The sequence below is a fragment of the Oncorhynchus mykiss genome, chromosome 25 (genome assembly GCF_057628025.1).
Source record: "Oncorhynchus mykiss isolate SJ-2025 chromosome 25, ASM5762802v1, whole genome shotgun sequence".
In the NCBI taxonomy this organism is placed as follows: domain Eukaryota; kingdom Metazoa; phylum Chordata; class Actinopteri; order Salmoniformes; family Salmonidae; genus Oncorhynchus; species Oncorhynchus mykiss.
In genome coordinates, this window is record NC_143046.1 from 76,396,370 (window position 1) to 76,423,642 (window position 27,273).

General features: G+C 44.4%; 1 protein-coding gene across 2 annotated transcripts in view; it reads left to right on the forward strand.

The window, feature by feature from the left end:
• The window catches only part of LOC110505776 (neuronal PAS domain-containing protein 3), a 481,806-nt gene that overhangs the window by 133,562 nt on the left and 320,971 nt on the right, over window positions 1-27,273 (forward strand). For both annotated transcript variants that reach the window (XM_036963003.2, XM_036963005.2), the window contains one exon: window positions 11,337-11,581. In XM_036963003.2, the coding sequence (XP_036818898.1) occupies window positions 11,337-11,581 (245 nt within the window). The remainder of the gene's footprint in view (window positions 1-11,336; window positions 11,582-27,273) is intronic.

The window sequence follows — 27,273 nt, forward strand, 5'->3', positions numbered from 1 at the left end:
CTGATGGTCACCGGGTTCTTGGTCAGAGCTTCAGAGTTCCTCTGTGGAGATGGGGGAACCTTCCAGAAGGACAACCATCTCTGCAGCACTCCACCAATCAGGCCTTTATGGTAGAGTGGCCAGACGGAAGCCACTCCTCAGTAAAAGGCACATGACAGCCCACTTGGATTTTACCAAAAGGCACTTAAAGACTCTCAGACCATGAGAAACAAGATCCTCGGTTCTGATGAAACCAAGATCAAACTCTTTGGCCTGAATGCCAAGCGTCACATCTGGAGGAAACCTGCAACCATCCATACGGTGAAGCATGGTGGTGGCAGCATCATGCTATGGGGATGTTTTTCAGCGGCAGGGGCTGGGAGACTAGTCAGGATTGAGGGAAAGATGAACAGTGCAAAGTAAAGAGAGATCCTTGATGAAAACCTGCTCTAGAATGCTCAGGACCTCAGACTGGGGTGAAGCTTCACCTTCAAACAGGACAATGACTCTAAGAACACAGCCAAGACAATGCAGGAGTAGCTTTGGGTCAATCTCTGAATGTCCTTGAGTGGCCCAGCCAGAGCCCGGACTTGAATCCAATCGAACATGAAACCTGAAAATAGCTGTACAGCAACGCTCCCCATCTAACCTGACAGAGCTTGAGAGGATCTGCAGAGAGGAATGGGAGAAACTCTCCAAATCGAGGCTGTACTTCCTGCCAAAGGTGCTTCAACAAAGTACTGAGGAAAGGGTCTGAATACTCATGTAAATGTGATATTTAAAAAAATGTCTAAACCTGTTTTTTCTTTGTCATTATGGGGTATTGTGTGTAGATTGATGAGGAAATTTTGTTTTAAGTCAAGGGGTCTGAATACTTTCTGAAAGCACTACACACACACACACACACACACACACACAAACACACACACACACACACACACACACACACACACACACACACACACACACACACACACACACACACACACACACACACACACACACACACACACACACACACAGGCAGGCAGCTCTGAGGACATCAATGTCACCTGGGACACAGAGCGTAATGGCAGCCTTAATAAGGGCAATGGACATCTGTGGCAATAGGCCATCCCCTTCACTGATTGGACACTCTGATTGGCAGACAGACCTTAATTTGTATTAGTGGGGAGAAACAACATTCTAAGAACAGTTAGAGTTAAACATAAAGATACAGTGCCTTCAGAAATTATTCACACCCCTCGACTTTTTCCACATTTTGTTGTGTTACAGGCTGAATTTAAAATGGATCAAATAGAGATGTACTGTCACTGTCCTACACACAATACCCCATAATGTCAAAGTGGAATTATGTTTTAAGATTTTTTTTTTAACATATTAATAAAAAATGGAAAGCTGAAATGTCTTGAGTCAATAAATATTCAACCCCTTTGTTATGGCAAGCCTAAATAATTTCAAGAGTAAAAATTTGCTTAGCAAGTCACAAAATAAGTTGCATGACCTCACTCTGTGTGCAATAATAGTCAAGATCCTACACCTGTACAATGAATTGAACAAATGTCAAAATATCATTGAATAATATGTGTATAGTCCCGAAAATGTTAATGAACATCTGTGATACTTAGTGATATTTCTATTGTTGTTTTTTTTTTTTTTTTTTGAATTTTACCCCTTTTTCGCCCCAATTTCGTGGTATCCAATTGTGTAGTAGCTACTATCTTGTCTCATCGCTACAACTCCCGTACGGGCTCGGGAGAGACGACAGTTGAAAGTCATGCGTCCTCCGATACACAACCAACCAAGCCGCTGCTTCTTTAACACAGCGCACATCCAACCCGGAAGCCAGCCGCACCAATGCGCCGGAGGAAACACCGTGCACCTGGCCACCTTGGCTAGCGTACACTGCGCCCAGCCCGCCACAGGAGTCGCTGGTGCGCGATGAGACAAGGACACCCCTACCGACCAAGCCCTCCCTAACCCGGGCGACGCTAGGCCAATTGTGCGTCGCCCCACAGACCTCCCGGTCGCGGCCGGTTACGACAGAGCCTGGGCGCGAACCCAGGACTCTGATGGCACAGCTGGCGCTGCAGTACAGCACCCTTAACCACTGCGCCACCCGGGAGGCCTCTATTGTTGTTTTTATTACCATTTTCTTTATTTTATTTCACTTATTCCTGCATGCTGGAGTTCGAAGACTAAGATTTTCACTGTACCATACAATAACACCTGCAACCCTGTACATGTGACTATTAAACAGTGAATCTGAATTATTATTATTTAAATACAGGAAACATTTTGTGAACATCTTAGTGATTTCCGTGCTATCCGAGATCCGTGGGATTTCCCAACTGTGACGTTACCCCATTGAAGTTGAAATGTAAAATGGTGAAGGTTAGGGTTAGATAAGGGTTATGGTTAAGGGTAAAGGTTAATGTTAGGGTTTAGGGTAGGGGCGTCCCAAGGATTCTGGATAGCACTAAGCATCTTAGTGAAGCATGCAATGCTGAGTTAGAAACTCCTTGCCGCCCCTCTGCAACCTGGGTCTGTCTTCCAAAAGCATCTCAGATTGAAATGGATCAGGCTTCCACTGTCCATTTAGTCTTATTCATTATTATCTAAAAGGCTAAACTGAGCCTATATCAGCACTCCTTCTCTGAGACGCTTTGTGAATCTGGGGCCTGGTTTTGTCCAGTGTTGGTGGTATTTAGAGTGAGTGGAGTGAGGCCTAACCTGAACAGTGTTGGTGGTATTTAGAGTGAGTGCAGTGAGGCCTAACCTGAACAGTGTTGGTGGTATTTAGAGTGAGTGGAGTGAGGCCTAACCTGAACAGTGTTGGTGGTATTTAGAGTGAGTGCAGTGAGGCCTAACCTGAACAGTGTTGGTGGTATTTAGAGTGAGTGGAGTGAGGCCTAACCTGAACAGTGTTGGTGGTATTTAGAGTGAGTGCAGTGAGGCCTAACCTGAACAGTGTTGGTGGTATTTAGAGTGAGTGGAGTGAGGCCTAACCTGAACAGTGTTGGTGGTATTTAGAGTGAGTGCAGTGAGGCCTAACCTGAACAGTGTTGGTGGTATTTAGAGTGAGTGGAGTGAAGCCTAACCTGAACAGTGTTGGTGGTATTTAGAGTGAGTGGAGTGAGGCCTAACCTGAACAGTGTTGGTGGTATTTAGAGTGAGTGGAGTGAGGCCTAACCTGAACAGTGTTGGTGGTATTTAGAGTGAGTGGAGTGAGGCCTAACCTGAACAGTGTTGGTGGTATTTAGAGTGAGTGGAGTGAAGCCTAACCTGAACAGTGTTGGTGGTATTTAGAGTGAGTGGAGTGAGGCCTAACCTGAACAGTGTTGGTGGTATTTAGAGTGAGTGGAGTGAAGCCTAACCTGAACAGTGTTGGTGGTATTTAGAGTGAGTGGAGTGAGGCCTAACCTGAACAGTGTTGGTGGTATTTAGAGTGAGTGCAGTGAGGCCTAACCTGAACAGTGTTGGTGGTATTTAGAGTGAGTGGAGTGAGGCCTAACCTGAACAGTGCTGGTGGTATTTAGAGTGAGTGCAGTGAGGCCTAACCTGAACAGTGTTGGTGGTATTTAGAGTGAGTGGAGTGAGGCCTAACCTGAACAGTGTTGGTGGTATTTAGAGTGAGTGCAGTGAGGCCTAACCTGAACAGTGTTGGTGGTATTTAGAGTGAGTGGAGTGAGGCCTAACCTGAACAGTGTTGGTGGTATTTAGAGTGAGTGCAGTGAGGCCTAACCTGAACAGTGTTGGTGGTATTTAGAGTGAGTGGAGTGAGGCCTAACCTGAACAGTGTTGGTGGTATTTAGAGTGAGTGGAGTGAGGCCTAACCTGAACAGTGTTGGTGGTATTTAGAGTGAGTGAAATGAGGCCTAACCTGAACAGTATTGTTTTTTATAACCCCTCATTGTCTGCTGGGGGTTTGGAAAGGTTTGATGACCCTGTGTGACCAAGTTGATGAGAAGTTCAATTATGTTACTAAGGAGATTTCATTTGTTATCATGGGAAATATAACCTAATATAACCTTTTTCTGCTACATGGACAGCAGAGAGTCACAAAAGCAATTTATTGGTTTTGTCATGTAGTCCCCTGATCAGTGGTGTCATCCATTTCTTCAGGAGGAGAGCCTTAATCCAAAGTAACGTTTCTGCTCTGCCTGCCATTTCAACACTGATTAAATCTATTGCTTCAATCCTAAATGATCATTCACACAAGTTTCAGCTGCTTGATGTATTCTCTTGTCCTCAGAAGTTGAACAGTGAGTGATTGGCTAAGTAGAGCGATATTTTAGACACCTCCATTAAAGATGTCCATTCATACAATGACCTTGTAGCTGCTTTTGTTTACTGCACAAGCATATCTCAACATACCTTATGACTTTGCTCAACAAAGACATTAGGTACTGTAACCTGCAAGCCGCTTAGGATATTCAAAGCAACAACACATGCTTTGCTAGCGTTAAGTTTAGCAACAACACATGCTTTGCTAGCGTTAAGTTTAGTCTGGTTTGTATTATTATAATTATGTTCATATTATAAGTGAGGCCTTCAGTATATAAGTCAAAGCTAATGGACTCCAAATGGATGCTGACTTCCTCTGTGTTTGGAGCCCTGTTACTGGAGTGAACAAATAGCCTGTTCTATGTACATTTCATATCGCTAATCTCGTCCTCTCAACAGTCCTTTTCCATTTTAACAATGCTAACTGTACTCTAGGGTCTCTTCTAGGTGTGGGACTCTGTATTCCTACACACAGATCCCTATCAGCCACCCCGCACATTGCTTGATTTCCCCACTGGCATGTCTCTGTGTGGGCCATAAGCATTCTATTCTCAAGTCAACATTCACCAGTATGGACTTTCTCTCCATTATGTCATTGAGATTTGTGTATGGATGTGGGTTTGTGTGGTTTCGAATGAGAATACAGAGAATTGTTTAAAAAATGGTGCAAAAAGAATGTGGTCTGGTTGTTCCTCCATTGTGGAGCAGATGATTTACTGAAGTAGTGTAGGTGATAGAGATTGTTCTCTACGCAATGACCTGTTTCCTGTTGATAACCACACTTTTCTGGGACTCAAGGGTAATGCCAGATTTCAAAGCTGTCCTGCTTGCCAGAATGAATCAGTTGGACGGGCATTTGATTTCCATAGGGGGCATGTTTTTTTCCCTGGGACCTCCTATGTGTGCATGCTCTTGCGGGGGTTTTATAGCAAAGTCATCATTTAACTGTAAAAATGTATTACCTTTTAATGTGGCATGAACACAAACAGTCATGATGTTTTCATCTGATTGTCAAAGAAATCACTTCAAGAAGTAGGTTACCTGCACGTTCGTCCAAAATAATTCCAGCATCCAAACAGTGCACCCGCCAACAGTGCATCCTCCAACTTTCCTTCAATTCGCAAGTGACTGAAATGATCTCACCGGAGAAAGCATCCAAGAGAGTGAAACAGAGCCCCTCTGTCTTACTATATGTAGCCCATGTATCTGAGGCTGTCTGGACAGAAATAGTATGACATGCTGTCTGGTTCTCTTGGTCCTTTTGGTCCAGACAACATCAGATACATGGTCTATACAGTGCCTTGCGAAAGTATTCGGCCCCCTTGAACTTTGCAACCTTTTGCCACATTTCAGGCTTCAAACATAAAGATATAAAACTGTATTTTTTTGTGAAGAATCAACAACAAGTGGGACACAATCATGAAGTGGAACAACATTTATTGGATATTTCAAACTTTTTTAACAAATCAAAAACTGAAAAATTGGGCGTGCAAAATTATTCAGCCCCTTTACTTTCAGTGCAGCAAACTCTCTCCAGAAGTTCAGTGAGGATCTCTGAATGATCCAATGTTGACCTAAATGACTAATGATGATAAATACAATCCACCTGTGTGTAATCAAGTCTCCGTATAAATGCACCTGCACTGTGATAGTCTCAGAGGTCCGTTAAAAGCGCAGAGAGCATCATGAAGAACAAGGAACACACCAGGCAGGTCCGAGATACTGTTGTGAAGAAGTTTAAAGCCGGATTTGGATACAAAAATATTTCCCAAGCTTTAAACATCCCAAGGAGCACTGTGCAAGCGATAATATTGAAATGGAAGGAGTATCAGACCACTGCAAATCTACCAAGACCTGGCCGTCCCTCTAAACTTTCAGCTCATACAAGGAGAAGACTGATCAGAGATGCAGCCAAGAGGCCTATGATCACTCTGGATGAACTGCAGAGATCTACAGCTGAGGTGGGAGACTCTGTCCATAGGACAACAATCAGTCGTATATTGCACAAATCTGGCCTTTATGGAAGAGTGGCAAGAAGAAAGCCATTTCTTAAAGATATCCATAAAAAGTGTTGTTTGAAGTTTGCCACAAGCCACCTGGGAGACACACCAAACATGTGGAAGAAGGTGCTCTGGTCAGATGAAACCAAAATTGAACTTTTTGGCAACAATGCAAAACGTTATGTTTGGCGTAAAAGCAACACAGCTGAACACACCATCCCCACTGTCAAACATGGTGGTGGCAGCATCATGGTTTGGGCCTGCTTTTCTTCAGCAGGGACAGGGAAGATGGTTAAAATTGATGGGAAGATGGATGGAGCCAAATACAGGACCATTCTGGAAGAAAACCTGATGGAGTCTGCAAAAGACCTGAGACTGGGATGGAGATTTGTCTTCCAACAAGACAATGATCCAAAACATAAAGCAAAATCTACAATGGAATGGTTCAAAAATAAACATATCCAGGTGTTAGACTGGCCAAGTCAAAGTCCAGACCTGAATCCAATCGAGAATATGTGGAAAGAACTAAAAACTGCTGTTCACAAATGCTGTATGTATGCAAAAACATTATGCAAAGTATGCAAAAACACAGTATGCAAAAACATACTGAGACAGAAAGGGCACTGTTTCACTCCCTCGGATGCTTTCTCTGAGATTGATGTGTATTTCTGTCAGAGTGCGTCCCGTTCAAATAAATGATCAATATTTAAGTATTTTATTTGGACGGGCAAGAAGGTATGCTAGGGCGGGCCAGGGCCCCTAAGGCCCGCCCATAACGCTGGCCCTGACTGCTTGTGCTCCCTACCACTTGTCAGTCTCTTTTTAGACAGCTGACACACTGGAGGGAGCAGCATAGTATTACCTCTGGGATTGATATTGGCCATATAGCAATATGTGCTTTATTGCTATTATGCACTGGTTACCAATGTAATTAGAACAGTAAAATGAAAGGTTTTGTCATACCCGTGGTATATGGTCTGATATACCATGGCTGTCAACCAATCAGCATTCTGGGCTGGAACCACCCAGTTTATAATACAGACTATGGGGACACACAGTACACGTTGCAGTATGTATGGGGCTGGTCACCAACTTAGTAAGTGATTATCTTATGAGGGACGGGTCACAGTCTAGGAAAAAAAGAGATCATATAATTTTTGTTTACAGTAATCTACAAAAAGTTGAAGAACAGAAAGCGCGGTATGTGGTGTGCAGTGCACCACAGAACAACCTTTGTGACATCTGTTTAACCTGGAAACAAAACCAAATACAGCCAAAGCTAGTGACCTCATCCCTGTCTTCTGAAAGGCACTTGAAAAGCCATTGGGGGGTTCATGTTAAACTACAACATGATTTAATGTCATGTTTATAAAAGAAAGTGTTACATTTACTCTGGTAGAACATGATACGTACCGTACCGTCTGTTCGCTGTACTAAGGTCACACAACCCCGGCACATGCAAAAATATTTGGCAGGCCGAGATAGTGCTTTCCAGGTTTGTGGAACAAATTTAATTCTGCAGCTCTGTTGCACTTTTCCTCCAAACAATCATTACAACTAGCTTTATATATTGTCTGAGCAGCAGACCATCAAATGGTGCTTTTCTTCTTGCAGGGGAGCGGTCGACATGATCGAGAGTGGCAATCTGCTACCTAGATGTAAAGGCAAAGGATTCATTTATATTTGGCAGTGAAATTATCTTATTGCACTCTTAATGCTCACAAAAGCTAACATAAATTGATCTTGACAACTATGAGGACGTCATTCAGCCACAAGACAGTCTTTGGCTGAATGAAGGTTGTGGGAAGTGGTGCTTGGTGAATTGTCATTTGAATCTTGCATGCAATTCTAAATGCATGAATTCATATTTGAAATCTTCTTTTGAATCTATATACTCTATAAGTAACCGACATCTATCAGAGAGGGTGGGTGGGCCTTGTCTTGCTGTTTTCATGTTGGCTTAATGATGTTGTTTTTAGCTCGAATCACTGATAAGTAAACGACAAAACAATGAAAAATGATTTTCTTCACCAAGTCATTTTTCATCTTCGGGGGGGGAAAATCCCCTGCCTTACCTCATCTTTCAAGTCCATTCGAACTGATTTCACATTTGTGCTGGTAAAAAAATTAATCTAGCTGTCGGCCAGTGGGGAACCCAGAGGTTCCTGTGTGATTTATTGCCAACTTAATTCAAAATGGCTTGGGATGATGAACGCCATGGAAAGTTGGGAGTTGTGTTATGGAAGAATGGAACTGTCTGCTTGGAGTTATCTGATATGAAATAAATAACACAGCGACTAAAGCAGACAGAAGTGTTTGACTGGAACGATGCGAACCAATAGACTATAACTAACTATGCATCCTTGAATAGGTCATGTGATCTACTGCCGCTGGATAAATAAAGGACTTATAAGCATAAACCTAAATACAGTAAGCTATAGTATGTAAAGTATATACACTGCTCAAAAAAATAAAGGGAACACTAAAATAACACATCCTAGATCTGAATGAATGAAATGTTCTTATTAAATACTTTTTTCTTTGCATAGTTGAATGTGCTGACAACAAAATCTCACAAAAATTATCAATGGAAATCAAATTTATCAACCCATGGAGGTCTGGATTTGGAGTCACACTCAAAATTAAAGTGGAAAACCACACTACAGGCTGATCCAACTTTGATGTAATGTCCTTAAAACAAGTCAAAATGAGGCTCAGTAGTGTGTGTGGCCTCCACGTGCCTGTATGACCTCCCTACAACACCTGGGCATGCTCCTGATGAGGTGGCGGATGGTCTCCTGAGGGATCTCCTCCCAGACCTGGACTAAAGCATCCGCCAACTCCTGGACAGTCTGTGGTGCAACGTGGCGTTGGTGGATGGAGCGAGACATGATGTCCCAGATGTGCTCAATTGGATTCAGGTCTGGGGAACGGGCGGGCCAGTCCATAGCATCAATGCCTTCCTCTTGCAGGAACTGCTGACACACTCCAGCCACATGAGGTCTAGCATTGTCTTGCATTAGGAGGAACCCAGGGCCAACCGCACCAGCATATGGTCTCACAAGGGATCTGAGGATTTCATCTCAGTACCTAATGGCAGTCAGGCTACCTCTGGTGAGCACATGGAGGGCTGTGCGGCCCCCCAAAGAAATGCCACCCCACACCATGACTGACCCACCGCCAAACCGGTCATGCTGGAGGATGTTGCAGGCAGCAGAACGTTCTCCACGGCGTCTCCAGACTCTGTCACGTCTGTAACATGTGCTCAGTATGAACCTGCTTTCATCTGTGAAGAGCACAGGGCGCCAGTGGCGAATTTGCCAATCTTGGTGTTCTCTGGCAAATGCCAATCGTCCTGCACGGTGTTGGGCTGTAAGCACAACCCCCACCTGTGGACGTCGGGCCCTCATACCACCCTCATGGAGTCTGTTTCTGACCCCTTGAGCAGACACATGCACATTTGTGGCCTGCTGGAGGTCATTTTGCAGGGCTCTGGCAGTGCTCCTCCTGCTCCTCCTTGCACAAAGGCGGAGGTAGCGGTCCTGCTGCCGGGTTGTTGCCCTCCTACGGCCTCCTCCACGTCTCCTGATGTACTGGCCTGTCTCCTGGTAGCGCCTCCATGCTCTGGACACTACGCTGACAGACACAGCAAACCTTCTTGCCACAGCTCGCATTGATGTGCCATCCTGGATGAGCTGCACTACCTGAGCCACTTGTGTGGGTTGTAGACTCCGTCTCATGCTACCACTAGAGTGAAAGCACCGCCAGCATTCAAAAGTGACCAAAACATCAGCCAGGAAGCATAGGAACTGAGAAGTGGTCTGTGGTCACCACCTGCAGAACCACTCCTTTATTGGGGGCGTCTTGCTAATTGCCTATAATTTCCACCTGTCTATTCCATTTGCACAACAGCATGTGACAATTTATTGTCAATCAGTGTTGCTTCCTAAGTGGACAGTTTGATTTCACAGAAGTGTGATTGACTTGGAGTTACATTGTGTTGTTTAAGTGTTCCCTTTATTTTTTTGAGCAGTGTATATATGCCCAGGTATCTGTTTTAATCCTATTGTGACACATCTGATAAATATGTACCTGCAGCATATTAGAGAGAGAGAGAGAGAGAGAGAGAGAGAGAAAGAGAGAGGCAGGTGAAACTTTGGTATAGATAAGGAAAGCCATTTTAACATTTATTAATCCTGTTTGACATCAATAACTACATTCTTGATATCAAATACAGTATTAATACAATACAACTTTCCATACCCACATGCACTGTAGCATGTGGACATTACACTTGACAGCATTTGCTGATTAAATTTATCTGAATGGCAATATCTAGGCGTATTGCAGTCTCTTTCTTTGAAAAAGGCAGCAATCTGAAAGTCATTCAGCAGGCTGTCTCGTGAGACCCACTTCTAAATTCCAATGACTGAATCAATTGTGGTGAGCATTCCCACTGGAGTAGAGCAAAGTCACTAATGGCCACAACTGACTGTGGGCTGGTGTGTTTGGTACAAAAGCTCTGTAACCTAGACTTAGGCCACAGTATGACAACAGGTGTCTGAGCTGACAGAGGGTCCAGGGTCATGTTCAGTTGGTCAAGGCTTAGCAAAACATTTAGCAAAGGAAAATGAAAATCTGCACTCTAATTCGACAAGTTCTGGAAGTATCTCCCTGTTTCAAAACATTTACTTTCCTTACTTAACACGTCCCTGGTCTTGCTTTCTCGCTAACCTGCTTATGGTAGTGTTAGCATTGAATGATGGAATGCCACAGCTTTCTGTGCTTCTTGGTCGAACCCAGGCCCTTACTTGCTGCGGATTCAAATGTTTGCTTCCCACTGAACATGTCTCTGGTCTTAACTGCTGAGTTGAGGTAGTATTTCCCAATTTCAAGATGTCTCTGGTCTTAACTGCTGAGTTGAGGTAGTATTTCCCAATTTCAAGATGTCTCTGGTCTTAACTGCTGAGGTAGTATTTCCCATACAGGTATCAAAACGTTTCTAAATGTTTTATCCCTACTGAACACAACCCTAGTCCTAACTCATGTCTCTTCTCCTGTCCCCACCAGGTTGCAGGCTCTGAGGAAGGAGAAGTCCCGGGATGCAGCTCGCTCGCGGCGAGGGAAGGAGAACTTTGAGTTCTACGAGCTGGCTAAGATGCTGCCCCTGCCCGGCGCCATCACCAGCCAGCTGGACAAGGCTTCCATCATCCGCCTCACCATCAGCTACCTTAAGATGAGGGACTTTGCCAACCAGGGGGACCCACCATGGAACCTGCGCATGGAAGGCCCACCGCCCAACACCTCGGTCAAAGGTCAGCTCCATTCACCACCATGGTCCAGCTACCCACAATTTAGTTCAGTCTACAGATGTAGGATCTTCATTTGAACACCCGGTTGCAGGAGAACTTTCCTTCAACACATGAAATGTAAAACGTGTAGTGTATTTTGAGGTTTTAAAAACAAATCTGAAGTTTGTCATTTTCACTTTGAAATTTCAGACTTGATTTTCCCTTACGAAAATATATCAACCTCTTCAAAAATGTCCCTTAATTATAATCCACATAATCATTCACATGTCCTTTTGCTGTAGGATTATTTACCCGCTGTAGCAAACTGTCTCAAATTAAGATTCTATATCTGTAGTTCAGTACCAAATGTTCATATCAATGGTTCACTCACGTTACCAGCTAAACATTGATGATATCTCTCTTTGTCTGAGCTTTAACATACTGTGATATTAAGGTAATACTGTAAATTCTAATATTATAAAACGTCAACTCCTGTAGACCATGACGGGATTAAAGGGATTCTGTGAGATTCTGGTATTTAAGAAATCTTTCTACTTACCCAGGGTCAGATGAACTCATAGATACCATTTTTATGACTCTGCGTAGCATATACTACAGTATCTGTAGAATCCCAGTCATTGGGCTAACGCTAGTTTGCATTGGCTCGTGAAACTACCTCTAACTTCCTTCATGCTGGACACAGAGACATACAAATCGTATCCACAAGTTAATCTGACTATTGGTAAGTAGAGATATACCTTGAATGTTGTACTGGACACAAGCCTACACTCAATGTTAGAGCGGAGGGGAAATTAGGAACTCTGGCACCTGTGGTCTGCTCACACATATTGAAAATGTAAACATTTAACTTTGATACATTTTGAGTCTACAAGTACATACAGAAATTCTAAGTATATTCAAATGTAACCGAATTTGCCTTTGAAATTGGGTCTTTGTGCAGTGCACTTAAAGAAGATAAAGATCTGTGTATTTTAATAGGGTATGCTGGAGTAGGAATGACCGTAAAGATTAAAGTCAATTGCAGAAATGTTCAGTCAATGCGAGCTGTTTGCTCTGCCGAGGCACGCATGCACGCACGCACGCACGCACGCACGCACGCACACACACACACACACACACACACACACACACACACACACCAGATGGCATCATTGTTGTCTGGCTTTGAAGAGACACATAGAAAATATATACTGCTGAATGATTTGGATTGGAAAAGGCTGCTTGATTTCCTCCTGATACAACTAAGACCTATAGCCTACACTTTACATTCAATCAAAGATGAGTACACAATGCTGCTGGGGGGGGCATTGAACCAGAAACATTTTACATTTGGATAATGTCTGCTGCATGTCCTGTCTTTCTATCGGCAGACAGATAGTGGCAGTCTGAATTGAATCACTAACTCACCACATTTTATTTCCACTTCATTGTGAACAGAGTGGCGTATTGATCCCATCCTTTTTGTTGCTGTGCATCGCCGGTAGCTAATGAAGACGGCTTACCATCTCCCTCTGCCCATGAATCAGTGTTATTTCTGAATAGGCTACGTTAGATGAGCCTGACCCGGAGCTTCCACAGCTCCCAGCCTGCCAGACAGCAGGCTATAGAGGCTGTAGGTAGGATATGGATACTGGAAGAGGATGTGGAGGGGGTCATACGTTTTGATTGGTTTACAGATGTCACACACGCACACACACACACGCACACACACACACACACACACACACACACACACACACACACACACACACACACACACACACACACACACACACACACACACGCAGGAGCCAGGCTTAGCAATGCACTGCATGGTAATGCAGGAGGAGGGAGAAGGGTATGCTGTGTTATTGTACAGTATCAGACAAGGGAGAGGCCCTTGTCTTTTCAGAGTTGTTTGTGCTACACAGATGAAGGCCAGCCTCATACAGCAGCAGAGTTACACTGTTTCTGATTCATGGCCGGCCCAGTTCATTTAGCAGACACAGTCTCTCAATCAATTTGCCTTGTGCCTTAACATACAGACCCGACATTTGGATGGCGCTGATGTCTGTCTGAGTTGCCAAACGTAGTTAAAACCAGCCTCTATTCCATGGAATACAAAACCAAGGTGACAAAGTTGAGTATAGATTGCTCGGATATGTAATTAAAATGATAGGCGATAGTACTGGCATCAGAGCTAAAGGAATTTGACCTCCACTTCTCTCTCTCCAAATGCTGTTGATGTATTATCATAAGTTTAGTCTCTCCTCTCTCGCCGCTCTTCTTTCCTTTCTCGTTGCCTTCTATTGACCTTTACCGTAATTGACCCATCAACAATTTTTTTCCCGAGCGTTTTAACCCGAAATTTGCTAGTCTCTGTCAGAGGCAGTTCACATCTGTTGAAGGACACTGCACAAACAAGCGTGACCTTTCTCTTGTTTGAAGGCTGGCGACGCCTCCTCATCCCCTCCAACCCCTCCGCCACCTGGGCATATTATTATTCATGCATGCGGAGCAGAGAGGAGAGGAGCGGAGCAGAGAGGAGAAACGCAGAGAGGTGAGGAGAGGAGCAGAGAGGTGAGGAGCAGAGAGGTGAGGAGCAGAGAGGAGAGGAGTGGAGCAGAGAGGAGAAGAGCAGAGCAGAGAGGAGAGGAGCAGAGAGGAGAGGAGTGGAGCAGAGAGGAGAGGAGGGGAGCAGAGAGGAGAGGAGGGGAGCAGAGAGGAGTGGAGCAGAGAGGAATGAGCAGAGAGGAGAGGAGTGGAGCAGAGAGGTGAGGAGAGGAGCAGAGAGGAGAGGAGTGGAGCAGAAAGAAGAAAAGCAGAGAGGTGAGGAGAGGAGAGAAGCAGAGAGGAGAGGAGTGGAGCAGAGGGGAGAAGTTTAGAGCAGAGAGGCAGAAAGGAGATGAGAGGAGGAGAGGTGCAGGGAGGAGATGAACAGAGAGGAGTGGAGCAGAGAGGTGAGGAGAGGAGCAGAGAGGAGAGGAGGGGAGCAGAGAGGAGAGGAGGGGAGCAGAGAGGAGAGGAGTGGGGCAGAGTGGAGAAGAGCAGAGAGGAGAGGAGAGGAGAAGAGCAGAGAGGAGAGGAGTGGAGCAGAGAGGAGAGGAGTGGAGCAGAGAGGAGAGGAGGGGAGCAGAGAGGAGAGGAGGGGAGCAGAGAGGAGTGGAGCAGAGAGGAGAAGAGCAGAGAGGAGCGGAGGGGAGCAGAGAGGAGAGGAGGGGAGCAGAGAGGAGTGGAGCAGAGAGGAGAAGAGCAGAGAGGAGCGGAGCAGAGAGGAGAGGAGTGGAGCAGAGAGGAGAAAAGCAGAGAGGTGAGGAGAGGAGCAGAGAGGTGAGGAGAGGAGCAGAGAGGTGAGGAGAGGAGCAGAGAGTAGAAAAGCAGAGAGGTGAGGAGAGGAGCAGAGAGGTGAGGAGAGGAGCAGAGAGGTGAGGAGAGGAGCAGAGAGGTGAGGAGAGGAGCAGAGAGGAGAAGAGAAGAGAGGTGAGGAGAGGAGCAGAGAGGAGAGGAACAGATAAGAGCAGAGAGAAGCAGAGTAGAGCAGAACAGAGAGGAGTCAGTAAAATGCCAGACGCAAGAATCGGGTTGCTCCAAAAAAGAGACCTCCTTCCATCACCACGACAGTCCACAATTCATGTTTTACTATGCATACAGTACATTTAATGTTTACCTGTTTATTCTCTGAATTTTAGCATTTTTGTAGGACATAATTTACTATTGGAATACAAAAGGTGAGAATTTCTTCACTGAAAGATGGCAGAATTAATTTCAATTCATGCAACTGACTCATTTAACTTCCTTGAATACAGTGTTGTTTGGTAGCCTTACGTTAGATTAGGGGTCAAGCATCATCTTCATAAACCAGCCAGAGAGGCTCTCTAGTCTATGTGTCGTACTGTTTGATGTCCCCTGAATGGGCTCAGCACATTAAGTTCCAAATGGCACCTTATGTAGTGCACTATTTTGACCCGGCCCTCTGGTTAAAAGTAGTGCACTATTTTGACTCGGGCCTTCTGGTTAAAAGTAGTGCACTACATAGGGAATAAGGTGCCATTTGGGACTCAAAGCCTTAGTTGTGTTAATTATAGAGAGAAGAGATACAGCAGTGGCATTTCTGTACTTCTGATCCATCCAGCCCTTTCAAATATGATGTTTCTTTTGTTTCCTCAGTTAGGACTAACCATTACAACCTATTTCACATAGTGGCAACATGTTTACCACTTTGATGTTTTACAACAGAAATGGCTTATATCAGGAAATGCAAGAAAAACAAATGGATATGACGTTTCTACTGTTAAGGGGTTATACGTAAACATTCAGTTCATACATATTCAACTAATTTGCTTGAGAAATGATGCGCATTCTTTTTGGTATGAATACAACATGGATCACTGTGCACTTCTCGTAAGGGTTGTTGTACCTGTCACTTGGTCTTTTCTTTTTTACCTCAGCTGTAAAGCAACTATTAAAAGAATGGAATCAGTGCCAGAAGCCCATGTACTTGCTCCAAGGTACATCGTTTTGTCAGTGACTTTTCACATTGACCTTGAGGTGTCTGCATGCTACCCTCCCTCCCGCACCACCCAGCACCATTGATATCTTACCAGCCTTTTCCCAGCAAATAAGGAACTGCTTCCCAGTGCCACTGCTCGGGGGATTACCAATGTGCCCCCCCCCTTCCAAGGGGGAGGGTGATATTAACTACTATAACAAATGGTGTTAAACACGCTACCTGGTTGAAACCTTTGACCGCCTGGCAGAGCCATCTAGCTGTAATCCCTAAGTGGCCCAGTCCATCCATGTGAAGTCATTTTGGGTAAGAAGGTTGGTGCTGAAAAGGGCATTGATTAAAGTGCACTTTCCCTCTTGCCCACTGTGCCACACGCACTGTGGCTGGTAATGAGGGGATTAATATGTGCACCGCAAATGGCACCCTGTTCCCTATATAGTGCACTACTTTTGACCAGAGTCCTATGGGCCCTAATTAAAAATAGTGCACTATAAAAGGAATAGGGTGCCATTTGGGACTTAGTCATGGTGTTTTTTCATCACAATGGACACTCAGGACACAGAGAATAAATGTGGCGTTTATGCACCTTTTGGAAAAATGTCAGCTCTTTACTAACACAAGCTTAGTGTATTATAGTAGAGGTACTGCATTGGCTAAACAGCTTCCTACATTTCTCCCACTTAATAAATGGATTGTAATTTGCCCAGCTGTGAGTGTGTTTTATTCCCCAGTCACAGTGTAAGAAAAATTGAATGACAGTGAGAAAAACAGCAGTAATTATAAAAGTAATTACTGAATGCTGATGATGCCCATAGGCTTTGCATAACTACATTTAGAATAGGAAATTGCTTTTGGCTACATTGGAAGGCTGGTGGGCATGTTTGTGTTATTTTCTTTCTTTATTTTAGTATGCACAACCAAATAAAGTAATTGCCATGGAAACAATTACTTATAGACTTTTTTTGTGGGCACAAACAGCTCCGGGAAGCGTTGTTGTTGAACAATGTGGTTTAATGGAAATGAGTGTAGTCACTTTGTTTATATTCCACAACAGATTACAATGACATGGAACATGAGGAGAAGACAAAACACTGTGGCTGAATATGAGTCATTTTATAAATAAAACATGACTTTTTACATGATTTTTTTACTGGGACATGAAATCACTAAGATGTTTGGATGTTTTCTCTTAATGAAGAGTCTCTGTTTGCTTCTGTGAACTATTTCATTCATCAATGGAGACGACAACGCAGAGGTTGCCAGTAGCTTACTAGCAGTATGAGACTGCACTTGTGTGTGTGTGTGTGTCTGTCTGCCTGTCTGTCTGTCTGCATATGTACAGTTGAAGTCAGAAGTTTACATACACCTTAACCAAATACATTTAAACTCAGTTTTTCACACTTCCTGACATTTAATCCTAGTAAACATTCCCTGTCTTAGGTCAGTTAGGATCACCACTTTATTTTAAGAATGTGAAATGTCAGAATAATAGTAGAGAGAATGATTTATTTCAGCTTTTATTTCATTCATCACATTCCCAGTGGGTCAGAGGTTTACATACACTCAATTAGTATTTGGTGGCATTGCTTTTAAATTGTTTCACTTGGGTCAAAGGTTTCAGGTAGCCTTCCACAAGCTTCCCACAATAAGTTGGGTGAATTTTGGCCCATTCTTCCTGACAGAGCTGGTGTAACTGAGTCAGGTTTGTAGGCCTCCTTGCTCACACACGCTTTTTCAGTTCTGCCCACACATTTTCTGTAGGATTGAGGTCAGCGCTTTGTGATGGTCACTCCAATACCTTGACTTTGCTGTCCTTAAGCCATTTTGCCACAACTTTGGATGTATGCTTGGGGTCATTGTCCATTTGAAAGACCCCGTTTGCGACCAAGCTTTAACTTCCTGACTGATGTCTTGAGATGTGGCTTCAATATATCCACATAATTTTCCTATCTCATGATGCCTTCTATTTTGTGAAGTGCACCAGTCCCTCCTGCAGAAAAGTACCCCCACAATATGATGCTGCCACCCCCGCGCTTCACGGTTGGGATGGTGTTCTTGGGCTTGCAAGCCTCCCCCTTTTTCCTCCAAACATAACGATGGACATACAGTTATATTTTTGTTTCATCAGACTAGAGGACATTTTTTCCAAAAAGTACGATCTTGTCCCCATGTGCAGTTGCAAACCCTAGTCTGGCATTTGATGGCGGTTTTGGAGCAGTTGCTTCTTCCTTGCTGAGCAGCCTTTCAGGTTATGTCGATATAGGACTTGTTTTACTGTGAATATAGATACTTTTGTACCTGTTTCCTGCAGCATCTTCACAAGGTCCTTTGCTGTTGTTCTGGGATTGATTTGCACTTTTCGCACCAAAGTACGTTCATCTCTAGGAGACAGAACATGTCCTAACCGACTTGCCAAAACAGTAGTTTGTTAACAAGAAATTTGTGTAGTGGTTGAAAAACTAGTTTTAATGACTACAACCTAAGTGTATGTAAACTTCTGACTTCAACTGTATATATGTGTGTGTGTAGCACGTGTGTGTAATGTGTGTATTTATAATATGCGTATTTGTACATTTTTTGTGACTTGTATTTTACACAATGTGATTACTGTATATTTTGTTTTTATTTATTTTAAAAAATTGGAGACCCTTGTAAAATAATCAAGCCTTGAATGTATTTATTTGTATTCCAATGCATAGCCTACTGTAGCTGCATTATTTGCTCATGTAGCCAGGCACTACACCTTGTGTCGGTGGGCTCAGTCATTTGCTCTTCTGCAAATGGTCCATTAATGGAGAAATAAATCAGAGGGACAGTTGGAATGAATATGGAAAGGCTTTCTTCTAGTGTTGTGACTGGCCGTTTAGTCAGCTGCAGCTAATACCCACGCAAAGTAGTACAAATCACTGTGGGTTTACACTAGAGAGGCCAGAGTAGAGCAGAGCACTGCCTTCAGATGGCCTTCTCACATCGCCCTGCCATGAAGGTCTCAACTCTCTACTGTAGCCAAGTAGCCTTCTGATCTCACTATCTGTGTAGCGAAACAGAATGGAAGCTGGTGAGAGCCGGATGGTTCGGACAAGGCTAGTAGCCAAGGTCCTTTTCCCAAGGACAATAACAGTCGTGAAAAAGTGTCTATTAGACTTGCTTTGACAGTACATTAAAAACACTTGAAAAGAGCTTGTTGAACAAAGAAAGTATCCAATCAAATGTAATTGGCTTGACTAAGGCAGCAGTAATACCTTTAATAATTAAACCAAGTTGTTTTGGTTGCTTTTCAACCCTTGGCATGAATCAAAATGTCGAAAATTATTCTGTGATATTGTTTATTTTTAAAACATTACAGTGCCAATATCATTTGTCTGGTCAGATTTCTCCCTGGTCCAGTCAGTCCGTCACTCCACCTTTAATGGATATCAACTAAATCATGTTGGCTGCTCTCTCTCACCACTGTTACTATTGATTTATCCCTCTGATAAAGATCAACTCCAGCACCACTGCATTAATGGATGGGTGAAAAGAGAGAAGGAGATAGGGGGGGGGGGCAGAGAAAGAGGGGTGGGGACACAGAGAGGGAGTAGAGAAATATGTACAGTATGTATATACACGGGCAAAAAAGTATTTAGTCAGCCACCAATTGTGAAAGTTCTCCCACTTAAAAAGATGAGAGAGGCCCGTAATTTTCATCATAGGTACACTTCAACTATGACAGACAAAATGAGAAAAAAATCCAGAAAATCACATTGTAGGATTTGTAATGAATTTATTTGCAAATTATGGTGGAAAATAAGTATTTGGTCAATAACAAAAGTTTCTCAATACTTTGTTATATACCCTTTGTTGGCAATGACAGAGGTCAAACGTTTTCTGTAAGTCTTTTCACACACTGTTGCTGGTATTTTGGCCCATTCCTCCATGCTGATCTCCTCTAGAGCAGTGATGTTTTGGGGCTGTTGCTGGGCAACACGGACTTTCAACTCCCTCCAAAGATTTTCTTGAAATGCTTCTTACAAAGCCATTCCTTCGTTGCCCGGGCAGTGTGTTTGGGATCATTGTCATGCTGAAAGACCCAGCCACGTTTCACCTTCAATGCCCTTGCTGATGGTAGGCTTTGTTACTTTGGTCCCAGCTCTCTGCAGGTCATTCACTAGGTCCCCCCGTGTGGTTCTGGGATTTTTGCTCACCGTTCTTGTGATCATTTTGACCCCACGGGGTGAGATCTTGCGTGGAGCCCCAGATCGAGGGTGATTATCAGTGGTCTTGTATGTCTTCCATTTCCTAATAATTGCTCCCACAGTTGATTTCTTCAAACCAAGCTGTTTATCTATTGCAGATTCAGTCTTCCCAGCCTGGTGCAGGTCTACAATTTTGTTTCTGGTGTCCTTTGACAGCTCTTTGGTCTTGGCCATAGTGGAGTTTGGAGTGTGACTGTTTGAGGTTGTGGACAGGTGTCTTTTATACTGATAACAAGTTCAAACAGGTGCCATTAATACAGATAACGAGTGGAGGACAGAGGAGCCTCTTAAAGAAGAAGTTACAGGTCTGTGAGAGCCAGAAATCTTGCTTGTTTATAGGTGACCAAATACTCATTTTCCACCATAATGTGCAAATAAATTCATTAAAAATCCTACAATGTGATTTTCTGGATTTTTTCCCCTCATTTTTCTGTCATAGTTGAAGTGTACCTATGATGAAAATTACAGGCCTCTCATCTTTTTAAGTGGGAGAACTTGCACAATTGGTGGCTGACTAAATACTTTTTTGCCCCACTGTGTGTGTGTGTGTGTGTGTATATATATATATATATATATATATATATATAGAGAGAGAGAGAGAGAGAGAGAGAGAGAGAGAGAGAGAGAGAGAGAGAGAGAGAGAGAGAGAGAGAGAGAGAGAGAGAGAGAGAAGGTGACCTTCAGGGGAAGGTCAGAGAAGGCTCTGGCCCCTGAAGTGTTTGTGACGGTTCCTCCCAATCATTCAGGACACAAATGACTCCCTTAATCATCCAATTTAATCGCACCATTTTCTGCACCGCAATAGCCAGGGTTTAAACACTGTTTGCTTGCTGTCTCAAAGACCCTCATATTGAAACCAATGGATTTCTACAATTTAAAGAGCATACACCGGGGAGAGTTGGTGGGGGATGCGGGTGGAGATAGAAAATACATTGGCAGGGGTCTGAAAAACCAGACAATTCATGCGTGAAGCATTTAGCTATTGCCATCTCAAAGCATGACTAACAGTTTTCAGTTACCAGCTTCATTTATTAATATCTATAATAAGTCCCTCTCTGATAACAGCCCTCTCTGAAAGCATTCTCTCTCTCTCTCTCTCTCTCTCTCTCTCTCTCTCTCTCTCTCTCTCTCTCTCTCTCTCTCTCTCTCTCTCTCTCTCTCTCTCTCTCTCTCTCTCTCTCTCTCTCTCTCTCTCTCTCTCTCTCTCTCTCTCTCTCTCTCTCTCTCTCTCTCTCTCTCTCTCTCTCTCTCTCTCTCTCTCTCTCTCTCTCTCTCTCTCTCTCTCTCTCTCTCAAATGTTGTGGTGTTGATATTATTTGACCCTCCAATGAGTAGTGATAACAAGGCCGGTGGCAGAGGCCAAGCACATTGGGTGTGCATCCTAAATGGCACCCTATTCCTTACATTCCCTATGGGTCTTGCCAAAAGTGCACTATATAGGGCATTGGACTCGGAGTGGCCTCGCCAGACATGTTGGTGTGAGTCAGGCAGGGAGAGGAGAGGAGAGAGCATCACCCAGGGACATGTTGGTGTGAGTCATGCAGGCAGAGGAGAGAGCATCACCCAGGGACATGTTGGTGTGAGTCAGGCATTGAGAGGAGAGGAGAGGAGACAGCATCACCCAGGGACATGTTGGTGTGAGTCAGGCAGGGAGAGGAGAGAGCATCACCCAGGGACATGTTGGTGTGAGTCAGGCAGGGAGAGGAGAGAGCATCACCCAGGGACATGTTGGTGTGAGTCAGGCAGGGAGAGGAGAGGAGAGAGCATCACCCAGGGACATGTTGGTGTGAGTCAGGCAGGGAGAGGAGAGGAGAGAGCATCACCCAGGGACATGTTGGTGTGAGTCAGGCAGGGAGAGGAGAGGAGAGAGCATCACCCAGGGACATGTTGGTGTGAGTCAGGCAGGGAGAGGAGAGGAGACAGCATCACCCAGGGACATGTTGGTGTGAGTCAGGCAGGGAGAGGAGAGGAGACAGCATCACCCAGGGACATGTTGGTGTGAGTCAGGCAGGGAGAGGAGAGGAGAGAGCATCACCCAGGGACATGTTGGTGTGAGTCATGCAGGCAGAGGAGAGAGCATCACCCAGGGACATATTGGTGTGAGTCAGGCAGGGAGAGGAGAGGAGAGAGCATCACCCAGGGACATGTTGGTGTGAGTCAGGCAGGGAGAGGAGAGGAGAGAGCATCACCCAGGGACATGTTGGTGTGAGTCATGCAGGCAGAGGAGAGAGCATCACCCAGGGACATGTTGGTGTGAGTCAGGCATTGAGAGGAGAGGAGAGGAGACAGCATCACCCAGGGACATGTTGGTGTGAGTCAGGCAGGGAGAGGAGAGAGCATCACCCAGGGACATGTTGGTGTGAGTCAGGCAGGGAGAGGAGAGAGCATCACCCAGGGACATGTTGGTGTGAGTCAGGCAGGGAGAGGAGAGGAGAGAGCATCACCCAGGGACATGTTGGTGTGAGTCAGGCAGGGAGAGGAGAGGAGAGAGCATCACCCAGGGACATGATTGTGTGAGTCAGGCAGGGAGAGGAGAGGAGAGAGCATCACCCAGGGACATGTTGGTGTGAGTCAGGCAGGGAGAGGAGAGGAGAGAGCATCACCCAGGGACATGTTTGTGTGAGTCAGGCAGGGAGAGGAGAGGAGAGAGCATCACCCAGGGACATGTTGGTGTGAGTCAGGCAGGGAGGAGTGAGTACCAGTAGCCCTTCTGAAAGGCCACAGTGGGGGATGGATGAACAGGTAGACAGTTGAGGAAGCCGCATCCTTCGCCACAAGTAACTAGCATGTTGATGCTGAGTGTTCGCTGCTTTGAATTCTCCGCCTAAATTTGTAAGCAACGTTTTGATGACTAAAATAGTCCAACTCAAATTAAACCTTGGAAGAGAAAAGAAGAAAAAACTTACTGTACTTTCTTCCAGACATCAACAACCTAGATTTATGGTTAGATATGTACAGTGCCTTGCGAAAGTATTCGGCCCCCTTGAACTTTGCGACCTTTTGCCACATTTCAGGCTTCAAACATAAAGATATAAAACTGTAAAGTGGAACGACATTTATTGGATATTTCAAACTTTTTTAACAAATCAAAAACTGAAAAATTGGGCGTGCAAAATTATTCAGCCCCCTTAAGTTAATACTTTGTAGCCCCACCTTTTGCTGCGATTACAGCTGTAAGTCGCTTGGGGTATGTCTCTATCAGTTTTGCACATCGAGAGACTGAATTTTTTTCCCATTCCTCCTTGCAAAACAGCTCGAGCTCAGTGAGGTTGGATGGAGAGCATTTGTGAACAGCAGTTTTCAGTTCTTTCCACAGATTCTCGATTGGATTCAGGTCTGGACTTTGACTTGGCCATTCTAACACCTGGATATGTTTATTTTTGAACCATTCCATTGTAGATTTTGCTTTATGTTTTGGATCATTGTCTTGTTGGAAGACAAATCTCCGTCTCAGTCTCAGGTCTTTTGCAGACTCCATCAGGTTTTCTTCCAGAATGGTCCTGTATTTGGCTCCATCCATCTTCCCATCAATTTTAACCATCTTCCCTGTCCCTGCTGAAGAAAAGCAGGCCCAAACCATGATGCTGCCACCACCATGTTTGACAGTGGGGATGGTGTGTTCAGCTGTGTTGCTTTTACGCCAAACATAACGTTTTGCATTGTTCAATTTTGGTTTCATCTGACCAGAGCACCTTCTTCCACATGTTTGGTGTGTCTCCCAGGTGGCTTGTGGCAAACTTGAAATGACACTTTTTATGGATATCTTTAAGAAATGGCTTTCTTCTTGCCACTCTTCCATAAAGGCCAGATTTGTGCAATATACGACTGATTGTTGTCCTATGGACAGAGTCTCCCACCTCAGCTTTAGATCTCTGCAGTTCATCCAGAGTGATCATGGGCCTCTTGGCTGCATCTCTGATCAGTCTTCTCCTTGTATGAGCTGAAAGTTTAGAGGGACGGCCAGGTCTTGGTAGATTTGCAGTGGACTGATACTCCTTCCATTTCAAAATTATCGCTTGCACAGTGCTCCTTGGGATGTTTAAAGCTTAGGAAATATTTTTGTATCCAAATCCGGCTTTAAACTTCTTCACAACAGTATCTCGGACCTGCCTGGTGTGTTCCTTGTTCTTCATGATGCTCTCTGCGCTTTTACCGGGCCTCTGAGACTATCACAGTGCAGGTGCATTTATACCGAGACTTGATTACACACAGGTGGATTGTATTTATCATCATTAGTCATTTAGGTCAACATTGGATCATTCAGAGATCCTCACTGAACTTCTGGAGAGAGTTTGCTGCACTGAAAGTAAAGGGGCTGAATAATTTTGCACGCCCAATTTTTCAGTTTTTGATTTGTTAAAAAAGTTTGAAATATCCAATAAATGTCGTTCCACTTCATGATTGTGTCCCACTTGTTGTTGATTCTTCACAAAAAAATACAGTTTTATATCTTTGTTTGAAGCCTGAAATGTGGCAAAAGGTCGCAAAGTTCAAGGGGGCCGAATACTTTCGCAAGGCACTGTATATGTATTCTGTGACATTAGACGAGGCTAAACGGACGATGCCAATAATATCGTTGTGCATTTCCCAAATGGCACCCTATTCCCTACATGCTGTAGTGGCATACAGTTAACCTAAACCCTATGGGCCCTGGTCAAAAGTAGTGGACTATATAGGGGATAGTGTGCCATTTAGGATGCATATACTGTGTAGTCCTGTACCACTTTGTACTCTCAGAACAACACACCAAGCCAATTACTGATGAAGAAGAAAGATGTGAGCATCTGGAGAAGTCTTCTAAACCCTCTATTTATAGGTGTGATCCCCATTGTTTAGCTGAGGTCAGGAGGAGCATGTTCTCCTGATTAATAACACCTTTATTTTCTTCTCTGACGACTTGTTTTGGGGTTTCATCTGTGAAGGAGATGCCTCTTAGCAGACTGAGAGAACTGCGAGAACAGCAGTCTAATCGTCACAACTAGAATATCAACCCCTCCTTTTTCCTCTCCGCGTACATCCTCTGATTTGGTTTAACGCAACAGTGATCAGTGTTCATTTCTGCATCTCCTCTCTGCGTCGTGGCAACGATATGCCAGAAACACACTCTCTAACGCTGTAAAGGAGCTGATGCCATTAAATGCTATCAACATCAAGGCAGCATTTTGATTTTCAACTTTTTGTATTATAATTGTTTTGGGTGCTATGGCATTTTCAAATTATGCAGATCCCTTAATTAAGCTCTGTCAACGAGTGGTTTGTTGTTTTTTTGTCTGTATCCTAGCCGACTGGTCTGCTGGAATTTGCATGGCTTTGGATGTTACACAGCTTTCTGTAGGCTCTCAGTGTAATGCAACCCTCTCAGTCTAGTTTTGGTGCAGATAAAAAATCCCCTTAGTCTGTGTCATAAAGTCGTGGCAAAAGTGAAATGATGCCATTCACAAAGACATACATACATTTTGACATCATGCAGGGTTTGCATGGGACAAAGGATGCACTATGGCCGCAGAATTACAGTATATACATATATATTGATGAGTTGGACCGCAGAGTGAAGGAAGAGCAGCCAAAAAGGGCTCAGCATATGTGGGAACTCCTTCAAGACGGTTGGAAAAGCATTCCTCATGAAGCTAATTGAGAGAATGCCAAGAGTGTGCAAAGCTGTCATCAAGGCTGTCACTCCTGCTCCCAAGCGCCAGGCTGCCCTGCATTACACACTCCTGACACCATCATTTACGCACACCTGCCTTCCCTCGTCACACGCATCAGCAATATTGGACTCACCTGGACTCACCCAATCACCTGTTTATTACCGCCCCTATATTTGTCAGTTCCCCTGCTCTGTTCCCGTTGCTGCATTGATTGTAATTCATATGTGTTACCCGTGTGTTGACGCTGTCCTGTCTCGTTCCATGTCCTTTCCCAATAAAACATTTGACTCCCCGCACTTGCTTCTCCTCTCCAGTGTCATCCCTTGTCATCAGTGTCACCCCAAAGGGTGGCTACTTTTTGGGTGACAACTTTTTGGATGACAACATGATTCCATGTGTTATTTCATAGTTTTGATGTCTTAACTATTATCCTACAATATAGAAAGTAGTAAAAATTAAGAAGAACCTTTGACTAAGTAGGTGTGTCCAAACTTTTGACTGGAACACATATACACTGCTCAAAAAAATAAAGGGAACACTAAAATAACACATCCTAGATCTGAATTAATGAAATGTTCTTATTAAATACTTTTTTCTTTACATAGTTGAATGTGCTGACAACAAAATCACATACAAATTATCAATGGAAATCAAATTGATCAACCCATGGAGGTCTGGATTTGGAGTCACACTCAAAATTAAAGTGGAAAACCACACTACAGGCTGATCCAACTTTGATGTAATGTCCTTAAAACAAGTCAAAATGAGGCTCAGTAGTGTGTGTGGCCTCCACGTGCCTGTATGACCTCCCTACAACGCCTGGGCATGCTCCTGATGAGGTGGCGGATGGTCTCCTGAGGGATCTCCTCCCAGACCTGGACTAAAACATCCGCCAACTCCTGGACAGTCTGTGGTGCAGTCTGTGGTGGATGGAGCGAGACATGATGTCCCAGATGTGCTCAATTGGATTCAGGTCTGGGGAACGGGCGGGCCAGTCCATAGCATCAATGCCTTCCTCTTGCAGGAACTGCTGACACACTCCAGCCACATGAGGTCTAGCATTGTCTTGCATTAGGAGGAACCCAGGGACAACCGCACCAGCATATGGTCTCACAAGGGGTCTGAGGATCTCATCTCGGTACCTAATGGCAGTCAGGCTGCCTCTGGCGAGCACATGGAGGCCCCCGCTGTGCGGCCCCCCAAAGAAATGCCACCCCACACCATGACTGACCCATCGCCAAACCGGTCATGCTGGAGGATGTTGCAGGCAGCAGAACGTTCTCCACGGCGTCTCCAGACTCGGTCACGTCTGTCACGTGCTCAGTG